The following is a 24,635-nucleotide window of genomic DNA, read 5'->3' on the forward strand; positions in this document are numbered from 1 at the left end:
GTCAATATTAAAAAAATGTATAAATAGAAATTATACAAACGGGCGAAGCGCCCGCGTTTTTAAATAGGAACGCTAACGAGATTGCCTGAACGTAAGCGCGATGGCTGTGGTTTGGTTCTCCACTCAGGGGAATGATTGTTATTAAATTATTTTCATTTCCTCGTTCTAATAAACAAAGTGCAGCGTTAAGTTCCGCCACACCAAATACGTAATGTCCAGATTTTTTTTCGAAACATAAGGAAAAGAGTGACAGGAAATGAACGTGAAGCTAAATGAAAATAAAAATAATGATAATAATGTTCTATATTATTATTGGATCATGTACAGATTATACGTGTATTCAGGAAACATTACTTTCATAGTGTTTGTTTGTTCAGTGATCAGACACTTTAAATTTCAACAAATGAATAATTAATAATTATTATTTTAGCAAATAACCTTGTATATTCTATTTATTTATTGAACCGTCTTTAGGTTAGATGTATTCTAAATATAAAATATATTTTAATGTTAAAAAAGGGTGTTTTATTTCAATCTTGTATTATTTCATTATAATTATGTTTAACTAGCGACATATTGCTATAGCCCAATTATATAAAAATCTTAAAATTAACTGCAACCTACTTGTTCTTTGCATAAACTAATTACTGTAAAGTTTCATCTAAATCCGTTTAGTAGTTTTCCATAATAGTATCTCTTTAAAGTTAAATAAACAGCCATCTTCACGAACTTTCACATATACATATTATTATAATATTAGTAGGCAGCCTAGTCTAGGACATGGCTGTAGCTTCAGCTACTGTATCCGGGAGCGGCCGACGAAGTGTTTCCGGAGTGATGAGTGTCAACGCCGCAGCGGAGAGTGACGCACAACCGAAGAGAGCGGTGGGTAGAGAGTGCCACCACTCACTCTATAAGAAATTTAAATATTCCATTAAACCATTACACGCACTTTTGAATCAAAAATGTGAATAGCATGTGTCCTACAAGTGGTAATAAAGAGAGTTAAACAGTTGTTATTTTTAAATGTAATACCTGCATACTTGAAGAAGGGGTAAAATTGTTTCTTATAGATTTCGAGGTGCTGATTAACGAAAAAATAAAAATAAATCCATCACGTAAGACTTTTAAGGAAAATCGATCTAGCAATGTGCTTGCTTGCACCTCCCCTTCACATCCATCTTGGAGTCATGAAGAAATTCGTGAAAGCAGTATCAAAGCAAGGAAAGTGTTTTAAATATTAGCATAGCTTCTGAGAGTGAGATAGAATTTTGTAGCAAATTTGCATCACTTTTAGAAGCTGAACTTAAAGAAGGGATATTTATTGATCCAGATATTCAAAAACTAGTGACAGATGAAGATTTTAGAACTAAAACGAACTGTGAAGAAAGCCGGGGTTTTATTTCAAGTGGTTAAATATTTAATGCATTATAGTATATAAAATATGAAAATGATTGTAGTTTCTTTTTGCTTTATTAATGGTAATGCATTTATAATATTTAATAATCAATATTATCAACGAATATTGATTATAATTATTAGAGGCCGTCTTGGCGCAGCGGAACCCAGAACCTGTCGCGTTCACACGCTTGTGGTCCTGTGCCACGACTGACCTTAAGTCTCTCCTACCCTACTGAATACAAGAGAAGAGATATATAAAAATAACAATATATTTACTAAAATAGTACCAAAAGTGGTGTAAGTGGTGCCAGCGCTGTTCCTACGCGGGCCACCATCGAGCACGTGCCAACCAAGGAGCCACGTGCCGAAGTCGGCACCAACTCTGACGTGTAAACGTAAACCGCATTGAAGCACGCTGATATCGACATTTTGCCTATCAAGAACACGGCTAAACACGCAATCTTGTAATCTGTGAAGAGATAGGTACATTATATATGATATGATGATAAATAATATTTCCATTTTTACAAGGATTTTCGGAATTTACGCGGTAAAATTTTGTAACCTCGAATATATCGATAGATTTCAATGTCGCAGATATTAAGTAAATTTCAAGATTATTAATATATTAAGAGGCCCTCGTGACGGTTGTAAGTTCGTTTTACAAATGGGAGAAATAATTACTTTCATTTTCTCGTTTTGGTCACAAGACAATTGTGTGAGGAACGGAATAACTAAGCACTAGGCTCCATCCGCCTACAGTGCTGTATGCCAGATATCAAAATACTAAGGGTATATATCAAGAGTAATTTACCTCGTGGTATGAAACCAGTGGCTACACAGCAAATGCCACAAAACAGAAATCCCCCAAGCAAAGTCTTCTTCCTGCCGATCCTATCAAGGGTGATGACGGCTATCACGTCACCAGGTATAGTGGCGAAGGAGGAAAGAGCAAAATTCGTGTACTTATTGCCGGGAAGAGATATGGAATTGATCATTAGGCCATAATACACGAACGCTGCAGTGAACCACCACCAGGAGCATACTATTACCCTGTAGAGGAAATTCCTTTTATCTTAATAAACTTGAGCGGCTGACGACCACGATAGCTGTTGGTTCTACCCCACTCGCCCTGAGTGAATCCAACACAAAAATATTTTTTAATTAGAACTAGTTGTTCCTGTGGTTACTGCGTTCAACTAACCAAACTTTTCAACTGTATAATTAGAATAGATTTAAAATATATTGATAATATACCTTTTTAATATAGTAGGAGAAGATAATAGAAGCTTAAACGTAAACTCTTCGTTTTTCTGATTTTTTTCTTTTGATTCCTTTCTAACTTCATCTATAGTCTTCTCGGAAACCGCAAATTGATTCCAATTGGCTATATTTTGTAATAAATAAAGAGCTTCTTCGTCTTTACCGTTTGTGAGGAGCCAGCGAATGCTTTCTTCTAGTAAGAAGGTATATAGGAGAAAAAGAGGTGCTGGGAAATAAATGATAAGTAAAAAGTGCCGCCAATAAGGAACATTCCAAACTATCAAATCTAATATCAGCTCTCCAACAGCCACGGATATTCCCACTGCTGCAGCTCCTATTATTCTCTTGTCGCTCCCAATTAGCTCTACAACTGATGAATGAGAAATGATTCAGTTAAACCTCTTCTAAGATGCTACATTTTACTACATTGTAAAATTTAAGTGTCGTATAATTTAGTTATAAATTATACGACACTTAAATGAAAATGACAGATGTAATAGAAAAGTAAGATTTTTTTTACTTAATACCTAACTCTAAGCCAAAAACTAAAAACAAAGTCGTATCACGAACATAATATCACGTGATAAGGAAAAAGGTATTTGCAATATAATTTGGTACTAATAAAAGTATTATTTATTACCTATGTATATCAAAAACATGGAAGCATTGATACTTTTTCCTTTTATTAAGTATCTTCAGATCTTAGAGTTGCTTAAATGCGATAGAGAAAATTGCATTTAAATCCGGTAAGTTGTTTCTGAAATTAGTGGGCATAAACAAACAGATAAAAAAAATTAAAAAAACAATCAGTTAAAAGGTAGAGAGCGGGCTAATGAAATATTAATTAACATTTGTTTAAAATGTGAAAGATATATTAATTTATTAAAATGACAGTTCAAACAAATTAAAACTACCCATACGTACTCAATACAAAACACGTAGTATATGTCCCAGTTACTAGGAGAGCTTCAATAAATTCGATAGCAAGGTAAACCAAATAGCCACTTTGACCTGTGCCAGACAAAGTTTTAAAGGCACCTATTATGAGACTCAGGCAGCTAATAATAATGGCTTTTCGACGTCCCCATCTATAAAAAAAATTGTGATTATAAAAATACTTTAATAGATATAGGGTCCAGAGACATAACAATTTTAAAATTGGTATGGAATTCTCGGTGGAGGTGGTGGACATTGAGCTCACAGTCAGACGCTGTTCCGATGGGCTCGCAAGATGATCTCGATATCTATGAAACTGACGTTCTTGTCACGGGTCAGATTAAAGAGGCGACTTAGTTTTTTTTCACCCCTTAATGTGGGTGGCGGTTGGTGTGGCTTATGGTGGCGGTTTTAAAATCCACCACTTGGAAACCACATGGAAATTCATGAAAAATATATTATATATACATTTTTTAGAAAACGTATAACAAGTGCGAACGTATAAGCTGCGTAAGCGATATAATTAATATTTCACCTGTCTGAAATAAATCCCATAAGCGGCATAGACATCAAGACGCCTACATTGTGTATTGTTCCGATAAGCGTACGTCTCCATTCCTGACACGCGAGATCAAACTGCAATTATAGTAAATATGAAATTGACACAATGTTTTCTTTTAATTTTTATTATTATATAAAAAAAATATTTAGGGCTTATCTTGTATGACATATGACACATTCTAAGCGCGGGGCATCATTGTGACATAGCCTAGCATACCTATAGGTAGTCTTCTCGATAAATGAATTATCGAACAGAAAAGGAGGGATGAATAATATGAGATTTGATGAGAAAACGTATAAACAAACAATATTTTTGGCTGTATAATATTAAGTATAGACACAAGTATATTCGTAGATTTTATGTACCTCTGTAACAACAGACTCCTTGGTCTCGTAAATCCACTCATCACATTTTTCTATACGTTCGAAGTCATCTAAACTGCATGTATAGTTATTATTGTACACTGGTTTGGTACATCGGTGGTCTGTCACATTCGATGGCCACCATTCTGGTAGAGATGACGTAGAATTGTACCGTTCACATTGCGGTACTCTGCATCTGAAAAATATGAATTGAAAGAACCAATTTCTATAGGTCTGCTAGAATATATCTAGAATAGAAGTGCGCTATATAAAGACTGAAATATTTCCAATTCACTGATCTCATATGTATGTAAATTGCGACATTTAATTTTGCAACTAAGTACATAATGACGTTGACTAACTGAATGACTGACTGATGGACACGGTACAGTCGACACGGTTGGTGTGCAAATTTCTTAAGGAGTGTAGAGGAGTACTAGGAAAGAATTTCCTGAAATCCTTACGCGAACAGGAAAGGCGATATTTTTCTTTTATAATATAGTATGATAAATATTTTCCTTTTCCTGGATTGCTTGCACTCATCAGCTACCCAAAGTTGAGAAGAGAAGACTTAAAATAGAGAATAAATAGATGAGTACATCATTTTCTTTCATCATTCCCATAACATTCGAAGAATACGTAGAAGTAAAAATATAATAATAGTTTTATAGCAACAACAATGTGGGCATTTATCACTCGTTATCATGTATTATCAAGGCAATATTTATTATTATTACGTCTGAACCAAACATTATTAGACCGGATAACATATCTCTTAGCTCTATAATACAACTAAGTAGATAAAATAATAAATAAGTCCAAGTGCACGTGTTGGTACAATGACAAAAATTATGCTGTATACGAGTACGTACCTACATAGGTGCTTCGTAATGTTACCTTAATTATATTAACGACCAGCGACCCGCTCGCGCCTTCGCCTGCTTGTTCTTCATAGTTATTTATTTTCTTTTTTAATTTTATAGACACAATAACACCGCAAACTAATATTTCAGCCAATTCAATAAATTCAATAAATATCTGTTTTGTAGGAATATTATCGCACATAACTTTTTTATTTATGAATCAATTTAAATAAAACTAGCACTACACATTAAGAAATACTTGACAAAATACAATAGTGAAAATTGCATTTAAATCGGTTAAGTCATTTATTTTTACCAGACTAACAGATTATTGAGACCAGACTAACATACATATAATATGAATTTTAAAAATAATAAATGATAATAATAATAAGTTGATTTCATTCATTTTATCACGAGTTACAGTTTTATTATATATAGAGACTACCTTTTACGTGCGGCTTCGTTTCCATGTTCAAATAGGAGTTGTATGTGTACACAGAACACCGTTTTCTACATTCCGAAAGACCACTGGAGGTATTCTGTGGTGAGTGACAGAACTTAACGCCGCGCTTTACCTTGTTACCAGAGCGAAGAAATGATAATATTAATAAATAATAATTTATTTCCCCAAGTGGAAATTGAACCAACAACTGTCGCGTTTAAAGTCACACGCTTGTACTATTGCACCATGACGGCCAAAGTCGTTATATATTATAGTTATTAATTGAAAATTTTAAAATATTGATTTATCATACAACGTACGTAATACAGAAATAATGAAAAAAATATTTTAAAAATTACTCAAAATAATAACTCAAAAATTTGGTAGTGCAGAGGGAACGAAATGTCTTAACACTGGGTCACCTCTACCTACTCTGCTATGCGGAACGAAGTGAGAAGCTAAAACTGAAGCTGCTATATCATAAAATCAGTACCTGTAGTTAACTGAAGCCGCTGCAAACACAAAATTGGTATTGCTAGTGGCAGTGCAGATCACCGGTACCAGAGCTAATAGACACTGCCATACTTGATACCTCCCAAACCCACTCACTAACTCCGAAAGACTCTCTTCAAATGAAACTTTTACAACATCCTCCATTTTCTTCATTTCAAAGGGCATTTTCAATATAAAAATAATTCTTAGTTTCGGTCTTTAGTTAAGAAGAATTTTGTAACGAATGTCTTTTATACATAATTTATGGGTTTTTAAAGTATATGGGAATATATGTGTGATGTTACTAGCATTGTATTGTTATACAATAGTCAGCGAGGTAACAACCCGTGATTACTTATTATTACAGTAAACTATGCTTAGATCTATTGTTCATGGAATTTTTGCATATTTTTTAAAATCTTTATTTCGGTATTCGTTTCGTTTATGCTGTTTAGTATCTTCGGTGATTTGTAAGGTAAAATGAATTCGAAGAATTCAGAATAATTTCTAATCTTTTGAAACAATTATATTTTTCGTTTTTTCTCTCTCTCTTAAGTGTTTTATCAGCTTCACGCTTTTAACCCTAACGGGGTAGCCTGACAGGGCAAAGAGTTTAGACTCTACAGTCTCTAAGTATGTACCATATTCATCTCATCCACTATCATTAACTGTTTTAAATACTAAAATTGGCTAGACACTTGGACTGTCTCATAAGACATAATTTCATATCCTGTACAATCAAATTTTTATTCTGAAAATAAATGAAAGTTGCTTTATAAATATATTTATTCTCCACTCCAGTAGTACGCTACTGGAGAATTGATAATCTAAAATTTAATAATTTCCTTCAGGGGAATCGAAAAAACAAACAAACAAACAGATGCTGTCCTAGCTGCATCAGGATGACTTCTTAATATGTTCATAGGAAACAATTATGATCGTTCTAGCACATATCGTGATTGCCTCAGCATTTAGTTTAGTTTATACTTTATTGCACACAAATAAAAAAATTTAATAGTTCTGTTAACATCTTTTTGCTAACATAAATCTCACGATTTTTGGTATCAAAATGAACTAAAATATTAATCTTATCCTTCCAAGTAATAAGTATAGAATTTTAGTAATTCAGTCGGCGGATGAGAAATTTATACTACAATAAATATAGAGATGCTTTACAGGATGCATCTCATTAACTTGTGACTTCATTCTCAGTGTATTATATATCGTTACTGGTGAAGGTTCTTAAGAACGAGAGAAGGTGGTGAAACTCAACTTTGTAAGTACTGATAGGTTTTTTCTTAAATATTTTATTTTGCTTAGAAAACTTTAAGCAAAATAAAAAATAATTTAAATACATGTACAAAAAATTTATTATATTTTTGGTTTGTTTTTTTTGGATTTTTATGTTTTTTTAAATATACGGTGTATGTGAAGGAAACTAACTAACTACTAACTAAAGCCTATGTCTTCCAACAAACAGTAATTGATAAAATTGCCTTGTTTTGTATGTGCGATGATATGAAATGAAGTTTAGGATTTAATGATGTTCCAACGTACGTCTTATCAACGTTATGTATAAATATTTTTTTTGGTTTACATTGTACCCTGTCTGCAGGGTGGTAGACGAAAAATCTACTATTTGTATACTCAGGGACCTAAGCATTTGTCTTGTTACTGATAAAATGATGAAAATAATTTATTTCTCAGATTGGCAATATAACACACAACCGTCACGTTTACAGTTAGGTGATATATCACTGTGCCAGTCGCCAAGTAATGTCTCAAAAATTGAGCGGTTTCCTCTGTGATACTATGCAAAGACTCTTAAAAAATAGAATAGAATAGAATATACTTTATTGCGCATATAAAAGAAATATATAAAAAGAACAATATAAATAAAAAAAATATATATTATACCTACAGTTAGAAAGAACCAAATTATTATTCAGTACCTAAAATCTCTGGTAGGTACACCTATGTATTAGAAGAAAGCTGATTAATATCGCCAATTATATTATATAAATTAAATAATTTTTCATGTAATTAAAATTCCAATCTGATTGCAACGCAGACGATTTGAAATGTGATTGGATTATCCTGCTTGTGACAGACAATTTATCTGTAAAAATAATTGATATTGAATTTATAATTGATAAAGGAGTTGATGATAAATAAAATGTCTTGTTACAGAACTCATTTAGAACAGGATCGTGATTGCACACAGCGGTCTCTATAAACAAAAAATAGAAAATTCATAAAAAATGGCTGAAGGTGGTGGAAGTCGAGAGTCTCCTTCAAGGAAACAAAGTGCTGACATTGAAAAGACGGAGAGCGTGGTTAAGAAACCATTGGATCTCGATGATGTGCTGGTCAACGAATTAGGGCAATTTGGATGGTTTCAGATGAGGAACATCTTTCTGGTTGCCATACCAATCATCATGTCCGCTTTTATGAGTGAATATATTTTCTCCGCTGCTGCCATACCACACAGGTAATATATACTTTTTCTTTACCATTTCTACCAAATTTTATGCGGAAAAAGAGTATATAGAGACATTGAACATTAAGTAGCATAATCTAACGGCGGCGTTAATCTAATTCTCCCCGAAAACAAGACAAAATTATATATATATGTTGGAAGCATGCAAGCTACATACAATATGCAAAATACTTGGGTTTGTCGCCAAACTGTATTGGCTTCGTCATTATCTATATTTTCTACTTTTAAACTGCTTTAAGAATTTTTGATTTGGTTTACTTGTGCCAAATCTTCTAAGAAGTGTCTCGGGTTCGAGAGGCGACGCTGGACGGGACGCTTTTGATACTTTCGTCCGATAGCTTCGACCCAGGCGTCGTCGTGGAAGACTTTTGACACCAGATTTCTATTTGAAATACGTAAAGTAACAAAATAATTATTTATTTTTAGAGAAATATGTAAAAAATTAAAATTAAGTTTCTTTTATAGAAAAAATACATTTTATTATTGGTTTAAATTTGGTTTGTTTGGTTGAGGCACTACATTGAGTTCCGTCAATAAAATAGTGAAATTAATTATTTATTGGACGTACTCGTATATTAATATTACACTTTTATTTATTCAGTCGACCGTTTCAGCCATAACTCATTTTGTTTATACTATCTGTTTAAATTTATTAGCCATAATTCTATTCATTTAATTTGTCCTGTTTTAATAATTTATCATAATACTTAACATAAGTAAATACTTATTTCTTACGTATTTTATATATTTGTAATCTGATTATCAAAATAATTAATCTTTCTTTAAGGATAATTTATATTTATATTATCAACAGGGTATATTTGATTAAGACATCATTTTATTCTGTTTTGGTCATTTTGATTTTAATCTATAATCCAAAAATTCCAAACTACCCATAAACTTCACTAGACTACAGCATGTAAATATGGGAATTAATTATGTTTTAGAAAATAAAAAAAATGAACGGGTTGCAAATTTCACTAGCATTTGCAAACCTCTACGTGAAAGGTAGAGGCGCAAACGTCGCTATGTATAAAGGTTTTACAATTTTTTTAAAAAAGTGTTTTTATTTCTTATTAATTCAATAACGAACTATTATTCCACATTATTTGTTATGAATATTAAGATCATTGAACTAATTCTGATTGTAGATGCCGAATTCCGGAATGTGGCGAAGACAGTAAGCTGAATGACATCGAGCCCGATTGGTTATTAAGTGCCATTCCAGAGATCAGCACAGGTTTCTCCAGCTGTCAACGGTATGCCTCTGCCAACACCGGAGTCAATGGTACCTTGGATTACTGTCCGGCCAATTTATTCGATCAATCACAGTTAGTTAATTGTGAGAATTTCGTCTACGCTAGAGACAACTCAGTTGTGTACGAAGTGAGTTTTACTTATTTTTATATAGTGAAGTATAGAACTTTCTGGAATATATGAGGAATATTTAAGATTGTAAACGTAACTGTTGTAGATTCGATTCCCACTCGGAAGATTGAACTATTTTCATTTTCTCGTTCTCGTGATAGAAAACGCGACGTGGAGTTCTCTTCACGCAATGTCTCGGAAATTGCCATACTGGGGGAACGGAGTATCTTAATACTAGGTTTCCTCGGCCTACCCTGCTAAATAAAATATTTAGATACATACTTGAAATTCAACGTAGTAGCCTTTTGTCCAAGCGCTCGTCGATAATTAAATCATATAATTTTTTATGCATATGGGTCGCTACGTTATTTCACTTTTACATTTCTAAATATTCTTGTAGCTTTATTGTAATAATACCTTAAAAGCTGTTAATATGCAATAATATAAAAAAATACATATTTGTATTCAATAACAAAAATAAAGAATAGATTTTGAAGCCTTTATGAATGTAGAAATATTTATGAAGATACTATCACACATAAATGCTCAATTAAATCCGTCATAAACAAAAAAGATAGAACTGATATGCTATCATTTAATAATGTCATTAACTGCGTTAGTTATTTAATACAAAAGATAATAGTACGATATTAAATGGTATAATTATTACAATAGATAATTTAAGTCTTTATATCGAAATAGAAAAATAAAAAAAATATATAATACATAAGGCACTATTAGCATATATATACATTTTTAGCGCATTAAAGCACTTATACTTCTTATTCAATAAATCAATCATGAAATTATATACAGAAATATAAAATTAATTATGTAAATAATTTTACAGTATATGTATAATTTTTAAAAAATATCGTTACTATTTTTCTCGCAGAAGGGACAACACACTTTGTTTTGTACATTCCGCTTATTTTTTGAGATATTATGTGTTGAGTAACAGAAGTCAACGCAACACTGTCTATCGAATGGAATAAGAAAATAATTTAAATTAAAAAAAAACCCAAATAGGTACCCACAACCATCACGATTACACTGTTTAACACTAAAAAAGTTACTAATAATAAAAAATAACACTTTAATATTAATTAAAGCAGTTTATGTCATTACAATATTATTAATCCTATAATTGTAATTGTTGTTTGTAGTTCGACTTGGGATGTCAAGAATGGTTGCGAGCACTGTCAGGTACCCTCAGCAGTGTAGGAACACTGCTAGTGTTGCCCATCACTGGTTTCATCTCCGATAAATTCGGTCGGCGGTGGGCTCTGGTCATCAGCGTCTTCAATCTCGCACTTATCGGTCTTATTCGTGCTTTCTCAGTAAACTATACTATGTACCTGATTATGCAAATCCTACAAACAACGCTGGGCGCTGGTACCTTCAGTTCAGCTTATATTTTTGGTAATTATTTAAAGTTTTATTTAAATAAGTAAATACTGATTAAAGTAAATTTCCTAAACAATACGAGCATAAGCGATTATTTATTAACTTTGGTAGAAAATAAGGAAATATTTTGATAAAATGTGGAGGAGGTGGCAGGAGGTGATGACACAGAGGAAGAAAGTCCAGCATGATATTACAAATAACAATTTAAAATATTTAAATCATTTAAAAAAAATAACCACTACTATATTATTACTTCTGTCATTTTCCTATTTTATTTTATTTTACTTTTGTAATTCGTTGAAGTCCATAATAACAATAAAAAAATATATTATAATATTTCAGCTGCTGAGCTCGTGGGTCCAAAATACCGTGTAGTCACAAGTGCCACGTCCTCTTCTATGTTCGCTGTAGGACAAATTATACTCGGTGGAGTTGCCTGGATAGTCCAACCTTGGAGATATATGATAATGGCCCTGCACATTCCCTGCTTCCTAATCATAAGTTACTATTGGATCTTGACTGAGAGCGTTAGGTGGTTACTCTCTAAAAAGAAATATGACGAAGCTAAAGAAGTTCTTGAAACAGTGGCAAGAGTGAACAAAACACACATAAGTGAAAAGAGTTTAGAAGCGCTGATGAATCCACCAGAGCAGGTTGTAACTTCAGATGTAAGTAACGTTATTTTTATTATTAGGGGCACCAATACGAGTTTGTCGTAGCGTAGTGGGAAAGCGTCGATTGTAAGCACGATGATTGTGGGTTCAATTCCTGCTCGGGGGAATGATTATATTCAAATGACTTCCTCTTCTCTGTTCTGGCATATGGAACGTAGCGTGTTTTACCACTCAATATGCAACGTCAATGTCAACGAAGAGTCTTAACAATTGGTTCTCTCTGCCTATCGTGATGTGTCAGAAGAACCTTGAAGCTGCACAAGAACATTAGAAATCATACACTCTATTTATAATTCTATTATTTTCGTTAAATTATAAGCAAGTGTTGAAACTTTCCCCACTTGTGAGAATCGAACCCACAATCATCTTGTTTACAGTCAGACATCGCTGCCCAATGAGACAACTCATTGGGCAGCGATGGCCTCAAACATGTATAGCAAATGATGTCTTAAAATCTATGTTAATAAAAAAAAAACATATACATATATTACAAGAAACAAATAGATATATATTAGTGTTGATAGATTTTTCTCCTTTCAGGCTGAAAAACCAGGCTTAGTTCGCACTATAATAAACTCCCCTGTGTTACTTCGTCGAGTATGTACAACCCCCATCTGGTGGATAACTACCACGTTCGTGTACTACGGGCTCTCTATCAACTCTACTACCCTCTCTGATACGATGTATTTAAATTTCATTTTGATATGCGCTATTGAAATTCCCGGCTACTTCACCGCAGTGCTAGTTCTTGATAGAATTGGTAGGAAAGCCACCCTGTCTTCTGGTTTCTTCTTCAGTGCACTATGTAACATTGTCTTCGTGTTCGTCCCAAATGGTGAGTATTAGTATTTATTTTTTGTGATGATTTATCGTGGAATAGAAAAAAAAAATTGCACCAGCTTTTATCTAAATTTGCAGTCAGAACTACAAGCCTGCTCAATAGAAAGATTCATTTTAAAATCAGTATTACTCCAACCAAGAATCAAACCTGCATTTATTTTATTTATTTGCATTTATTTATTTTAACGAAGTATCTTGGTTCCCTCTGCCTATGCCTATGCTATGTGTGGGATACGAAAGACTGTTAAATCATAATTATAATAATGGCAATTAGTATTGAGTGACAGTTTAACATTTAATTAAGAAATACTGTGTAAAATTGTGATAAAAAATCACAATTCTTTATTTTAAATCTCAATAATTACGGAGAATGTCATGAAACTACATAAATAACAATATAAAAGAAGTTATATAGAGAAATATCTCAATATAATGATTCCATAATTTTTACATAATTGACAATATATAACATATAGAAATATATATTTTGTTTCAGATTTAGCTGTTGTGCGACTGATAATCTTTTTGTTTGGTAAATTTGGAATTTCTATTGTGATGACATCCATATACCTATTCACCTCGGAGCTGTATCCTACAGAATACCGTCATAGTCTACTCGCGTTCTCGTCTATGATCGGTCGTATTGGATCCATCACGGCTCCCCTTACACCAGTCCTTGTAAGTACATCTCTTTCTTAGCAAATAATAATTTAAAAAATCTGAAGGGTTTTGTTTGGGTCGAATTGGAACATTTGTTTTGTTAGGTTAATCTATATTCATCCTCATCCATCCAAACTGCTAGTCTTTTATTCCACCACGGGGGCAAAGCTGCTTAATGAAAAATATTTCCTTTTAAATTACGTTATCTTTGATGTAAAAATAATGGTTTTTAATCTATTTCAGGGTGACTACTGGCACGGTATCCCATCAATGATGTTTGGTACTATGGGCATCATTTCTGGCCTGCTTGTCCTGACACAACCTGAAACACTTGGCACTGCTATGCCTGATACTCTTGCTGAAGCTGAAGCACTTGGAAAAAAGAGTTCCAAACTTGACCAGGCCAGCTGATAATTTACCTGAATTTACTTTAAGATATTTATAATTATTAAGCTCGTACTATAATCTCATTTGTTTTTCCCATGTGTTTAATGTTGCAAAGATATCGCAATTAAAGATAAAATAAATACATAAGAAGATAGAGAACTGTTACAATATCTGTTGTTTTAATTTTTGAAAAAGTTTGTGCTAATATACCTTATTCTAATACCGTCTTCGAAATAGTTTTGTTTTTATAATTTAATGTCCAGTTGCTTTTATACGATCATAAAGATTTTATTATATATTTTTAAATATATTTAAAATTTCGAATCGAACCCACAACCGTCGCGTTACAGTCACACCCTTGTGCCACTGCGCCACGAAGGCCTCTCAGAGAAAATAAAAATATAGCAATAACTAAACTACAGACTTCGATCATCCCTACATTCTGTTTTTCTTAAAAAAAAAAAACAAATTATTATGTGAATATTGATAATTTTATATATATAATACAATAAAAGTTACGTTCATTACATGCAAGATTGGAAGAGCCCTTTCAAGAAAAGGAAAATAAGAAGATTAAACTGCAAAGAGTTTGCAAAGGATGTAAGCTTATAAAATTATAACTATGTGATATAACGGACGCCAAATTATTGATTAATAATAATAAAAAGTAAAATAAGGGTTATCTTTTTCTCAAGTTCTCTTATTCTCTTGTCTTCGACGCAATGGATGTCAGTATATAAATCTTTGTATACAAGTAAAAAAAAATTATAATAATAAGAGATTATAGTGAATAGAATAGGATAAGGAGCTCAATGACGACGGCTGTTATCGTAATCGCTACTTTTAAGTCTTTCACGTGTCAAACATACAAAGTAACCAAAGATAATTGTCTCAATTGAGGCCTAGAAATTAATGAAATTATGCATAGGTATAATATATTTGTAATTTATATTCTTATTTTGAAATATAGATTTTTCTGTAAGCGTTATAAAAGTTTATGGGTTATAGAAATTAGTTTAAAATTAAATTTGTCTAGTTTGTGTCACTTGTGGGATTTCAACTTACGGCCGCTCTCAATAATTTATTTTTAGCAATCCGTCAAATACAGTGTATATAGACATCTAATAGATTTATATGTGTTCCACGATTATATACCTAATGTTTTATATAACATTAGGTATAAAATCCTATAACACATATAAATCTATTGTCTGTCTGTATATATATAACATTCAACAGATTGTCAAAGATAGAGTATAAGTTATAGAGACCGACTGTTAGTGAATTCAATAGACAAAGGCAAACCCAAGCTCTCACATTATGATATGATATTCCGATTAGTATGTACTAAAATTGACAATTTACTGTGAAATTGAAATACACAAGTTTATTTTCTATTAATATTAAAAATTCATAAATATCATCTACACTGGTTTATCAGCTTAACGTTAGACACTAACGGTGCAATACTCACCTTATGGGCACTAACACAAAATAAGAAAACAAATCGAACTGCATTTATATCTATCTAAATACACGTGTTATTATTTATCACTAGTTTAAGTCGTGATAAATAAGATAAGCATAAACACTTTGAAGAGATGTCTTGCTACATCTGTATTAGACGGTGTATCTAACACAGATGTAACGAGACATTTCTTATTTAACAAGTACTTATGTGAAAGAACATTCAAATCTAGTGATTTCTGTTAAATTAAATTATTTTAATTTAATGGCTGAAAGTGGCGAACCAGCCAAGGAGGCTGTGCCTCCTGTAACTCTCGACGACGTGCTAACAAATGAAATGGGTCAATTTGGTTGGTACCAGTTAAGAAATATTGCCTTGTTAGCACTACCAATAATGGTGTCTGCGTTTAAAACTGATTATATCTTCACGACTGCAAAAATACCGCACAGGTAAGACAAATCGATATTTTGAATTAGAATGTACTACTATTCATAGGGTTCGTAGTAGTAGTTCATAGCATAGTCTGGGTTAATTAATAGCCTTGCCAGCTATCTATACAGAATGTTATAGTTCTTCTTTATAATGGAAACACTATTTAAACTACTCTTAATTATAAAATATTCGTTACAAATTTAAGCGGCCCTTAACGTGTTGAAGCAACAAGTCCGTCTGCAGTCTGTCAGACAGACGGACGGACGACAAAGAGAAGACTTAAAGACTTAAAAAGGTTCCTTTTTTCATTAAAAGATACGGAAACCTAAAAATAGATATTAGTCACAATTTTTCAAATTAATCTTGCATATAAGTAGGCTTGCAACATGTTACATTATATGTTGAACCCATAAAAGAGGCGCTGTCGCCTGTATGTAGCAATATTTATTAAGTTGATCCTGCTCAGACATCAACCTTCTAAATAAGAACAGTTCCGCTCATGATTAAATAGAAATTTTACAAAAGATTTCTGTTATTGACAATTAATATATATATATTTTTTTAAATGTTATTATCTTTTTAGATGTCAGATTCCAGAATGTGGTGAAAATAGTAGTCAATACCAATATAATCCCGATTGGATTTTGAATGCAATACCAGAAGCAAGCTCAGGGTTGTCTAGTTGTCAAAGATATCAACCGCTTACAGCTGCCAGTAACGAAACCGACCATTGCCCTGCGTCGATGTTCAATCAATCTCAAATAATCAATTGTGAGAGCTACGTATATGCTGCAAATAACACAATAGTGTACGATGTATGTATTATTTTTTCTAGCCATTATTTTCCCCGAAATTCGAAATATAACACTTCATAAATGAAAAAATATGCAATACGAGTATGCGTAAGCTCTGAAACATTTAAAACTATATACCGGACCCGCCAGACCTACGTCGTTTTAGCAAAGCTGAAATTTTGAGGACTATTCTAATATGTAGTTAAGACAATATGCCTACTCACTAACTTGAAAGTGGGGGTAATAGAAAAGTATTTACAATAAATAATTATTTATCTTATAAATTTATTAATTTCAGTTCAATCTCGGCTGTCAAGATTGGTTGCGTGTATTACCAGGAACATTAAGTAGTTTTGGAATATTATTAGGTCTACCAATCACTGGCTATATTTCCGACCGTTTTGGTCGACGATTTGCACTTATATTTAATGTATTTGGAATGGGCGTCGTCGGATTTATCCGAGCTTTTTCAAATAACTACTCAGTGTTCATGGCTTTACAGCTGTTGCAGACGTGTCTTGGTGCCGGTGTTTATAGTTCAGCTTTCATTATAGGTAATTTTTATATTTAATTTTAGTATTTAATGTGAATAGATTATTTTTATGGCACTTCTTAAGTAACAATAAGTAATCAGATAAAATATTTTTCAGCTGTTGAACTCATCGGACCCAAGTATCGAGGGATTACATCAGCTTGTACTATGTCTATGTTTTCAATTGGCGAAATTGTATTAGGAGGCGCAGCTTGGGCTATTCAGTCTTGGCGTCGTATGTCAATGATACTTTATGTACCTTTTATCTTTATTCTTGCTTATTTTTGGATTTTACCGGAAAGCATTAGGTGGTTGTTATCAAAAAAGAAATACGCTAGGGCTAAAAGATCTTTGCAAATCGCAGCAAAGTTGAACAAGAAACATATTAGCGAGAAATCGTTGGCGGCTTTAACTTCACCTACTGAAGCAACAACTGTGTCACCACAGACGAAAGTAAGTAATGTTTGATCAACTTACATCGACTTAAGAGTTTTTCCAATATAAATGATTAAATATGCGTATTAATGTTGGAAAAGTTTTTACTAATGATACCTATTATTTTAAATCTCAGGTGAAGGTACCCAATTTGTTCCAAAGCGTGATACATTCATCGGTTTTGTTAAAACGAGTATGTACTACTCCAGTCTGGTGGATCACTACGACCCTCGTCTTTTATGGTCTTTCTATTAACTCGACCAGTTTTTCTAGTACTATATATCTCAATTATATCTTAACTTGTGCTATTGAAATTCCCGGTAGTTTTACATCAGTATTATTTGTGAATAAAATTGGAAGAAAAGCAACTCTATCTTTAGGATTCTTCTTCAGTTCTCTATGCAACATAAGCTTTGTGTTTATTCCGAGTGGTAAGCATTTTTTTTCTGTTGTGAATGTTGATGAATCTTCTTGTATAATATTATTTCCTTTTGGGAAAAATAATTGTTTAATGTGGTAATGCTTTTCATTCCAGCCTACTCAACGACTCGACTTTTAGTGTACATGCTTGGTAAATTTGGGATATCAGTTGTTATGATGATACTATATTTGTACACGTCTGAACTGTACCCTACTGCTTATCGCCACAGTCTACTCGCTTTCTCTTCTACAGTTGGCCGTATTGGATCGATAGTGGCACCACTCACACCTGTTCTTGTAAGTATTAATTTTTCACCGGATTCTGGAGTCTTTGCGTGTTGAGTAGCAAACTCGGTGACGCACTTTGCCTCGTTACCAGAGTAAGAAGATGAAATTACACTTACATGTGTTTTTTATAATTAATTATACTTATACATACTTGCATATTATTTGTGTTGTTTTATAATAAATATTTGTAAAATCTGACTAAAATAGAAAAGACATTAACACATTACTGACATTCTTTGCATCATCGTTTAATATTATTAATTTAATATTTCTCTTTACATGTTTTTTTAGGCAACATATTGGCATGGAACACCAAATATGATATTCGGAGTTATGTGCATCTTGTCTGGTTTCCTTGCTCTTACACAACCTGAAACTTTGGGTGTGAAGCTACCGGATACTCTTGAAGAAGCAGAAACTCTTGGAAAATCTAAATCCAAAATAAAACAAACGCATTGATTGATGCTTAGGACAGTTATGGGAAAATTATTTGTTATATTTGTTCGTATTAATAATATATTATGAAATATAATGTTTTTCATTTATTTAGTTAACGAAGTTAAAATAACCCGATTTTTGTTACTTTTATTTTTAAATATCAAATAAAACACGGACAGAGGGAACTCAAATTCCGTAATTTGAGGTTAACGCATGAGTTTTGTCACGCAAAACTCTATGTCTATTAACTGAATTATAAACTAAAAACTTTGAATAAATTTACGATATAAAAAAAATCTATATACTCGTACGAGTACGATATTTACCGTAAACGCAACGGTTTTCTTTCTACTCGGAAGAATGACTAATTTTCATATCCTCTTTCTGGTGGTTACCAGAAAGAGGAAATGAAATGTCTCTCAACTGTTGAAATATCTCAAAAATTGGGCGACGACTTACTTACCCTGCTATATGCGGGTATATAGCAGGGTAAATAAGTCGTCGTGAAAATAATAAACGTATGTATACGTTATACGTAACGTTAACGTATATATATTTATATTCTATGAGGATCCGGAACAAGTGCTTGAAGTCGAATATCTTATTTAAATATATTAGATATTGATAAAGAACCCGATAATATTTATTAACATTGAAAGTTTTTATAGTTACCTACTTATATTTTATCATCAACTATGTCTTTCAAGTTTTACTATTTATCATAATGTCAATATCTAGATAAATCCTAAGATAAACGATAAAGATGAAAATAATAATACTATTTTTAACCTTTTAGTTTAGTGCGCCTTTTTTGTTCTCATCAGTGCTTAAGTCGTTTTTGTTAGTGCATAATGTCGGGTAATGCGGAAACTTCTCCGCAACAACAAAAAACAGTTAATTTTGATGATGTGCTCAAGAATGAGTTGGGCCAGTTCGGTCTGTATCAGCTGCGCAATGTTCTTCTGGTTGCCGTTCCCATGATGATGGCGGCGTTTAAGGCGGATTATATATTCACAGCGGGATCAATACCACACAGGTAAGAATTTTAATGATATGCAGAAGAAATAGGAAATCCTATCTAAATGTTCTTCTAAGCTCCTCAAGGGACTTCAACTTTCTACGTTGTATAGTTTAGGCTGTGCGTTGTCTGTCAGTCAATCAGTAATGGAAGAGTTTAATTATATTTATTTTATATAAATATATATATTTTATATAAACATTTATAAATTTCAAATATGTTTTATAAACATTTTTTAGATGTCGAATTTCAGAGTGCGGCGAATATGGAAAGTTACACGAGTATAACCCTGAATGGATTCTAAACGCCGTGCCTGAATCTAGCAATGGATTGGTTAGCTGTCAGAGATATGTGCCAATAAATTCTGGAGGTAACGGTACCATGGACTTTTGTCCAGCTGACCTGTTCGACCAGTCTGAGATAATTTCATGTGATGGATATGTGTATGCAAGAAATAATACTATAGTATACGATGTAAGTCTAAACCGTGAATAAGAGTATATTTGTATTAATCTCTTGTCAAATATTTTATTACTTTGGTCCAAATTAATCTTTAACTTATTTCATTTCTTCAGACATGATATATTTTGTAAATAATTGACTGTTTATTTTAGTTCCGCGCTGTATCCCGTTCATACGAACTGAATGCCATGTTTTATCAACCAGAACGGAGAAATCAATATAAAATAAAAAAAGTGGGAGGTCAGTCATGGCGCAGGGGTGCAGTTTTTTAACACTAGGTTCCCTCTGCCTACCCTGTTTTTGCCTTGCCTGCCGTGCGGAATACAGCGTGAAGCTGATTTTGATTTTTTTTACAAGATAAAATCATTTCACTGACATGTCCTATTGCATTACGGCTGCTCATAAAATTAATACATACTCGTAATATGTAGATAGTTTCTTTCTCTTGTGGATAGTTTCTACAATGTATAAGACAAAATTAGGTATTTACAGATTATTATTATTAGTTTTGCTAAATATGTAGTAAATTATTAACCACTTATTTAAATTTTTAGTTCGACCTCGGATGCCAGGAGTGGTTACGAGTGTTACCAGGAACGATGAATAGCCTTGGAATATTCATAGGGATACCAATTACCGGCTTCATTTCGGACAAGTACGGTCGGCGTTTCGCATTGATCTTTGCCGCTGTTAATTTAGGTCTCATCGGATTAATCAGAACGTTATCTGTTAACTATGTCATGTATATGGTATTGCATTTGTTGCAAACATGCTTGGGTTCAGGAATTTATAGTTCTGTGTATATTTTGGGTAAGTTCTAGGTAATTTTAATTGAGTTGCAATTATTTTTTCGGTGAAAGATATTTATTTCTATTAAAGCCATAGGCCCTTTATATGGAAACATTGGTTAACAAAATAAAGAATTGTAGTCGATCGTACGTTAGTCAATTACAGTAACACATTTTTTTTTGCTTACTCATTTAATCCATTTGTTTTTTTTAGAGTGGGTAGCTTTTAATTATGTATTCGCTTAGTTGTGTTTTAAATGCATTAAAAGAGCTTACACTCGCAGGTGAACATTTTTTTACCAATCTGTTTTCTGGTTATAGATAGTTAATTAACATATTATAAACTAAAAATAAGTTGTAAGTGAAATTTTCATTTTAAATAAATGAAATATGTTACACCCGTGGCAGTCATTATTGCTCTATTTTTCACTCGTGTAGTTTTCCTAGTCTAGATTAACGTAACTTCACTGTCTTATAAACCATTTTTTAAATATTATTGATTTAATTCATTATAGAAACATTTTTGATCTGTGTCTTATTTTAACAGAATATACTTTTATTAAATTAGTGAATCAATTTTACATTTTTAAATATAAATTATTATAAAAAAAAATACATTTTTTTATTTTTATTTATTTTATTTATTATTTTATACTAGGTTATATTATCATGCGTTTTATATAATTTTCTGCAACATAAATAAAAATTAATTTTTCATAAATTTTTAAATTCCAGTTGCAGAACTAGTAGGACCCAAATACCGAGTAACCATTAGTGCGGTACTAGCGTGTATATATACTATGGGACAGATCGTACTTGGCGGTCTCGCGTGGCTTATACCTCAGTGGCGGTTATTAAATTTATTACTATATCTGCCTTGCCTATTAGTAATAACATATTTTTGGACTTTATCCGAAAGTGTAAGGTGGTTGCTTTCTAAAAAGAAATTTATTAAGGCAAAGCAAGTTTTGGAAAATGTAGCCAAAATGAATAAGAAGCACTTAAGTCAAACGTCCTTGGATGCATTGACGATATCACCAACGGCTACTAATATAAAAGTATTATCATCGATTTGGCTTAATTTGTGTTAATGGTTTGTTGGGCGTATGTTAATTATATTTATTTTGTTTTTAATCAGAATGAAGGGCATGGATTTTTTAAAACTGTCATGAAATCTCCAATATTATTGAAAAGACTATGTGTCACTCCGGTTTGGTGGGCAACAGGGTCACTCGTCCTCAATGGGTTATCTATTAACTCTACCAGCATATCTGAATCGATGTATTTGAATTATATGCTGATTGCTGCAGTCCAAATTCCAGGCAACATTACCAGCGGTCTCATTTTAGACAAAATTGGCAGAAAAAGCACTTTGTTGTTGAGTTTTTTCTTTTGTTCATTTTGTAATTTCATTTTCGTGTTTATACCTGTCGGTGAGTGTGATCCTATTGGCAAAATTATTATGATATTAATAAGTAATCCATATAAATATTCTTATGTAATTCCGCTTGCAGGTTATTCAATTATGCGAGTCATACTTTACATGAGTGCAAAGTTCTGTATAGCAATCGTGATGACAACTTTGTATTTATATTCTACTGAGCTGTACCCCACTGAGTACCGTCACAGATTACTAGCTGTCTCTACTATGTTAGGACGAATAGGTTCTACGTTAGCTCCTCTCACACCTGCCCTTGTAAGTAAAGTTTAATATGAAATTAAATTATTTTAAAATAATTGCTGCATTAAAACTAAGGTATGAGGTTTTTTTTTAATATCATTTTCTGGTGGGTACAGACCACACTTTCCCCCTCCTCAATTTAATGCCTATGTTATATTATATTACATTATTTTATAATTACATTTTTCAGACTTTATACTGGCATGGTATTCCGTCTATATTGTTTGGCACATTAAGTATAATATCTGGTCTTCTGGTATTCACACAGCCCGAAACACTGGGTAGTAAATTGCCTGAAACTGTCTCTGAAGCAGAAGCGCTTGGCAAATCGGAATTAAAAACTACAAGAAGTTGAGAATTATTAATGCGACAATTTATAAGTAAAAGATTTATTGTGATATTATTATTAAGTTTTTTTATTAATGATATTATTCTTTGAGGGCCTGTATCCACTAATGGGCGTTCCGAGGCTAAAAAATAAAGAAGGCTGTATACTTAGTATCTTTAATGAAGTGAGACATGCAAGAAGTCGCCATCGCCGAAATCGGTGTGGATTCGGTCGGATTTCGATCGGTGTGGTTGTGGATATATATCTTTTAGCCCAGTGAATAGATACCAGTATTTTTATAATTTTACTCAGTTTTAAAGAAAATCACAATAATGTAAGAGATCATTATTAAATCGCAATATTGATATGTAAGTTTTTAATTTTAATTATTGTTATATTGTTCAAGTTAATGCAACTTTACTACTATATCAAATTAGTAAGCCTGTTTGTTTTAATTGACACCGACTTCTAAATTGTAAAAAAAAACTAATTTAATGATTTTTATTTCACGAAATAAAATACATATTACTTTATGCAAATTTACTTTTTAGTTTACTTGCTGTTTGAAATTATTTTTCTGTTAAAAAATATTTTTACTCTTTAATCGTTTTTTTTTAATTATAATTTTTATATATCCCATAGGCTAGGGAGACGGAATTCGCTCTTTGCAACCTAAACAATATTATTATAACTTTTAAAATAATAAAAGTTTTGATATTCTCGCTTATTTTTCATTTTAATAATTTTTAGTAACCTACAATTAAGGAACCTCACTCTCAATGTTTGTAATATTCATCGATTTTGTATCAAAAATATAATTTACTTAGATAAAGCAATAAATGAGTAAAAACTATTAAGATATAAATACATCCTTAACCAGATTGAGAAGAAAGATGTTGTCGTTTGTTTATATAAAATATTATTCACGTTTTCACCAAGCAAAATTAAAGATGAATGTCATATTGAATTTCACAAATTTTTAATATTTATTTTTTATTTCCAAATATTAAGTATATACTTATCATAAAATATACATAAATATCAAATTTATTAAAATAAATTCCGAAAAAGAAATTCAATTTTACATTAAACTATGAAAATAAAATAAAATAAATCAAATATAGTACGCTTAAATAATTAAATAGCTATTAATTTACATAATATTATTTATAAAACTTTTAATCGGTACACGTACCTACCTTAAAAAATTGGACATCTTAACAGATTCGGATCGGACATCGAAGTAATTAGAAACTAACAATTATCAATTGATACATAACATGAGTATACAGTATTCATAAATGCCTAACGAGTGATGATTGACCTAAATATAAGTGAACAAATTCATTCACTTCAGAATCGCGTCAAGAGACGTTACGTACAGAACTATT

At 32.1% G+C, this 24,635-nt stretch overlaps 4 protein-coding genes across 4 annotated transcripts; 3 read left to right on the forward strand and 1 right to left on the reverse strand.

Annotated features, from left to right (window-relative positions):
- Window positions 1–53: 53 nt before the first annotated feature.
- LOC146529524 (organic cation transporter protein-like) lies at window positions 54–6,651 on the reverse strand. Its single transcript, XM_085201393.1, has 8 exons — window positions 6,326–6,651; window positions 4,528–4,720; window positions 4,136–4,236; window positions 3,589–3,752; window positions 2,659–3,034; window positions 2,216–2,454; window positions 1,689–1,870; window positions 54–911 (listed from the first exon to the last, which is right to left on the reverse strand). Exons 1-8 carry the CDS (start codon window positions 6,508–6,510, stop codon window positions 774–776), a joined length of 1,578 nt encoding a protein of 525 aa, XP_085057519.1. The 5' UTR covers window positions 6,511–6,651; the 3' UTR covers window positions 54–773.
- An 861-nt stretch (window positions 6,652–7,512) lies between these two features.
- On the forward strand, window positions 7,513–14,330 carry LOC146529525 (organic cation transporter protein-like). Its single transcript, XM_085201999.1, has 8 exons — window positions 7,513–7,600; window positions 8,515–8,815; window positions 9,976–10,210; window positions 11,359–11,614; window positions 11,942–12,267; window positions 12,814–13,108; window positions 13,610–13,791; window positions 14,017–14,330. The coding sequence occupies exons 2-8, from the start codon at window positions 8,586–8,588 to the stop codon at window positions 14,182–14,184; spliced, it is 1,692 nt and encodes a 563-aa protein (XP_085058125.1). The 5' UTR covers window positions 7,513–7,600; window positions 8,515–8,585; the 3' UTR covers window positions 14,185–14,330.
- Window positions 14,331–15,741: 1,411 nt separating this feature from the next.
- LOC146529526 (solute carrier family 22 member 3-like) lies at window positions 15,742–19,044 on the forward strand. Its single transcript, XM_085202000.1, has 7 exons — window positions 15,742–16,077; window positions 16,644–16,875; window positions 17,153–17,408; window positions 17,505–17,839; window positions 17,958–18,252; window positions 18,357–18,538; window positions 18,821–19,044. Exons 1-7 carry the CDS (start codon window positions 15,893–15,895, stop codon window positions 18,986–18,988), a joined length of 1,653 nt encoding a protein of 550 aa, XP_085058126.1. The 5' UTR covers window positions 15,742–15,892; the 3' UTR covers window positions 18,989–19,044.
- A 689-nt stretch (window positions 19,045–19,733) lies between these two features.
- Window positions 19,734–23,278, forward strand: LOC146529527 (solute carrier family 22 member 3-like). Its single transcript, XM_085201685.1, has 7 exons — window positions 19,734–20,003; window positions 20,225–20,459; window positions 21,002–21,257; window positions 21,971–22,293; window positions 22,374–22,668; window positions 22,750–22,931; window positions 23,107–23,278. The coding sequence occupies exons 1-7, from the start codon at window positions 19,819–19,821 to the stop codon at window positions 23,269–23,271; spliced, it is 1,641 nt and encodes a 546-aa protein (XP_085057811.1). The 5' UTR covers window positions 19,734–19,818; the 3' UTR covers window positions 23,272–23,278.
- Window positions 23,279–24,635: the final 1,357 nt, after the last annotated feature.

This window comes from Heliconius melpomene, chromosome 18 (genome assembly GCF_056956725.1).
Source record: "Heliconius melpomene rosina isolate 202511_hmr_F chromosome 18, ASM5695672v1, whole genome shotgun sequence".
Classification (NCBI taxonomy): Eukaryota; Metazoa; Arthropoda; class Insecta; order Lepidoptera; family Nymphalidae; genus Heliconius; species Heliconius melpomene.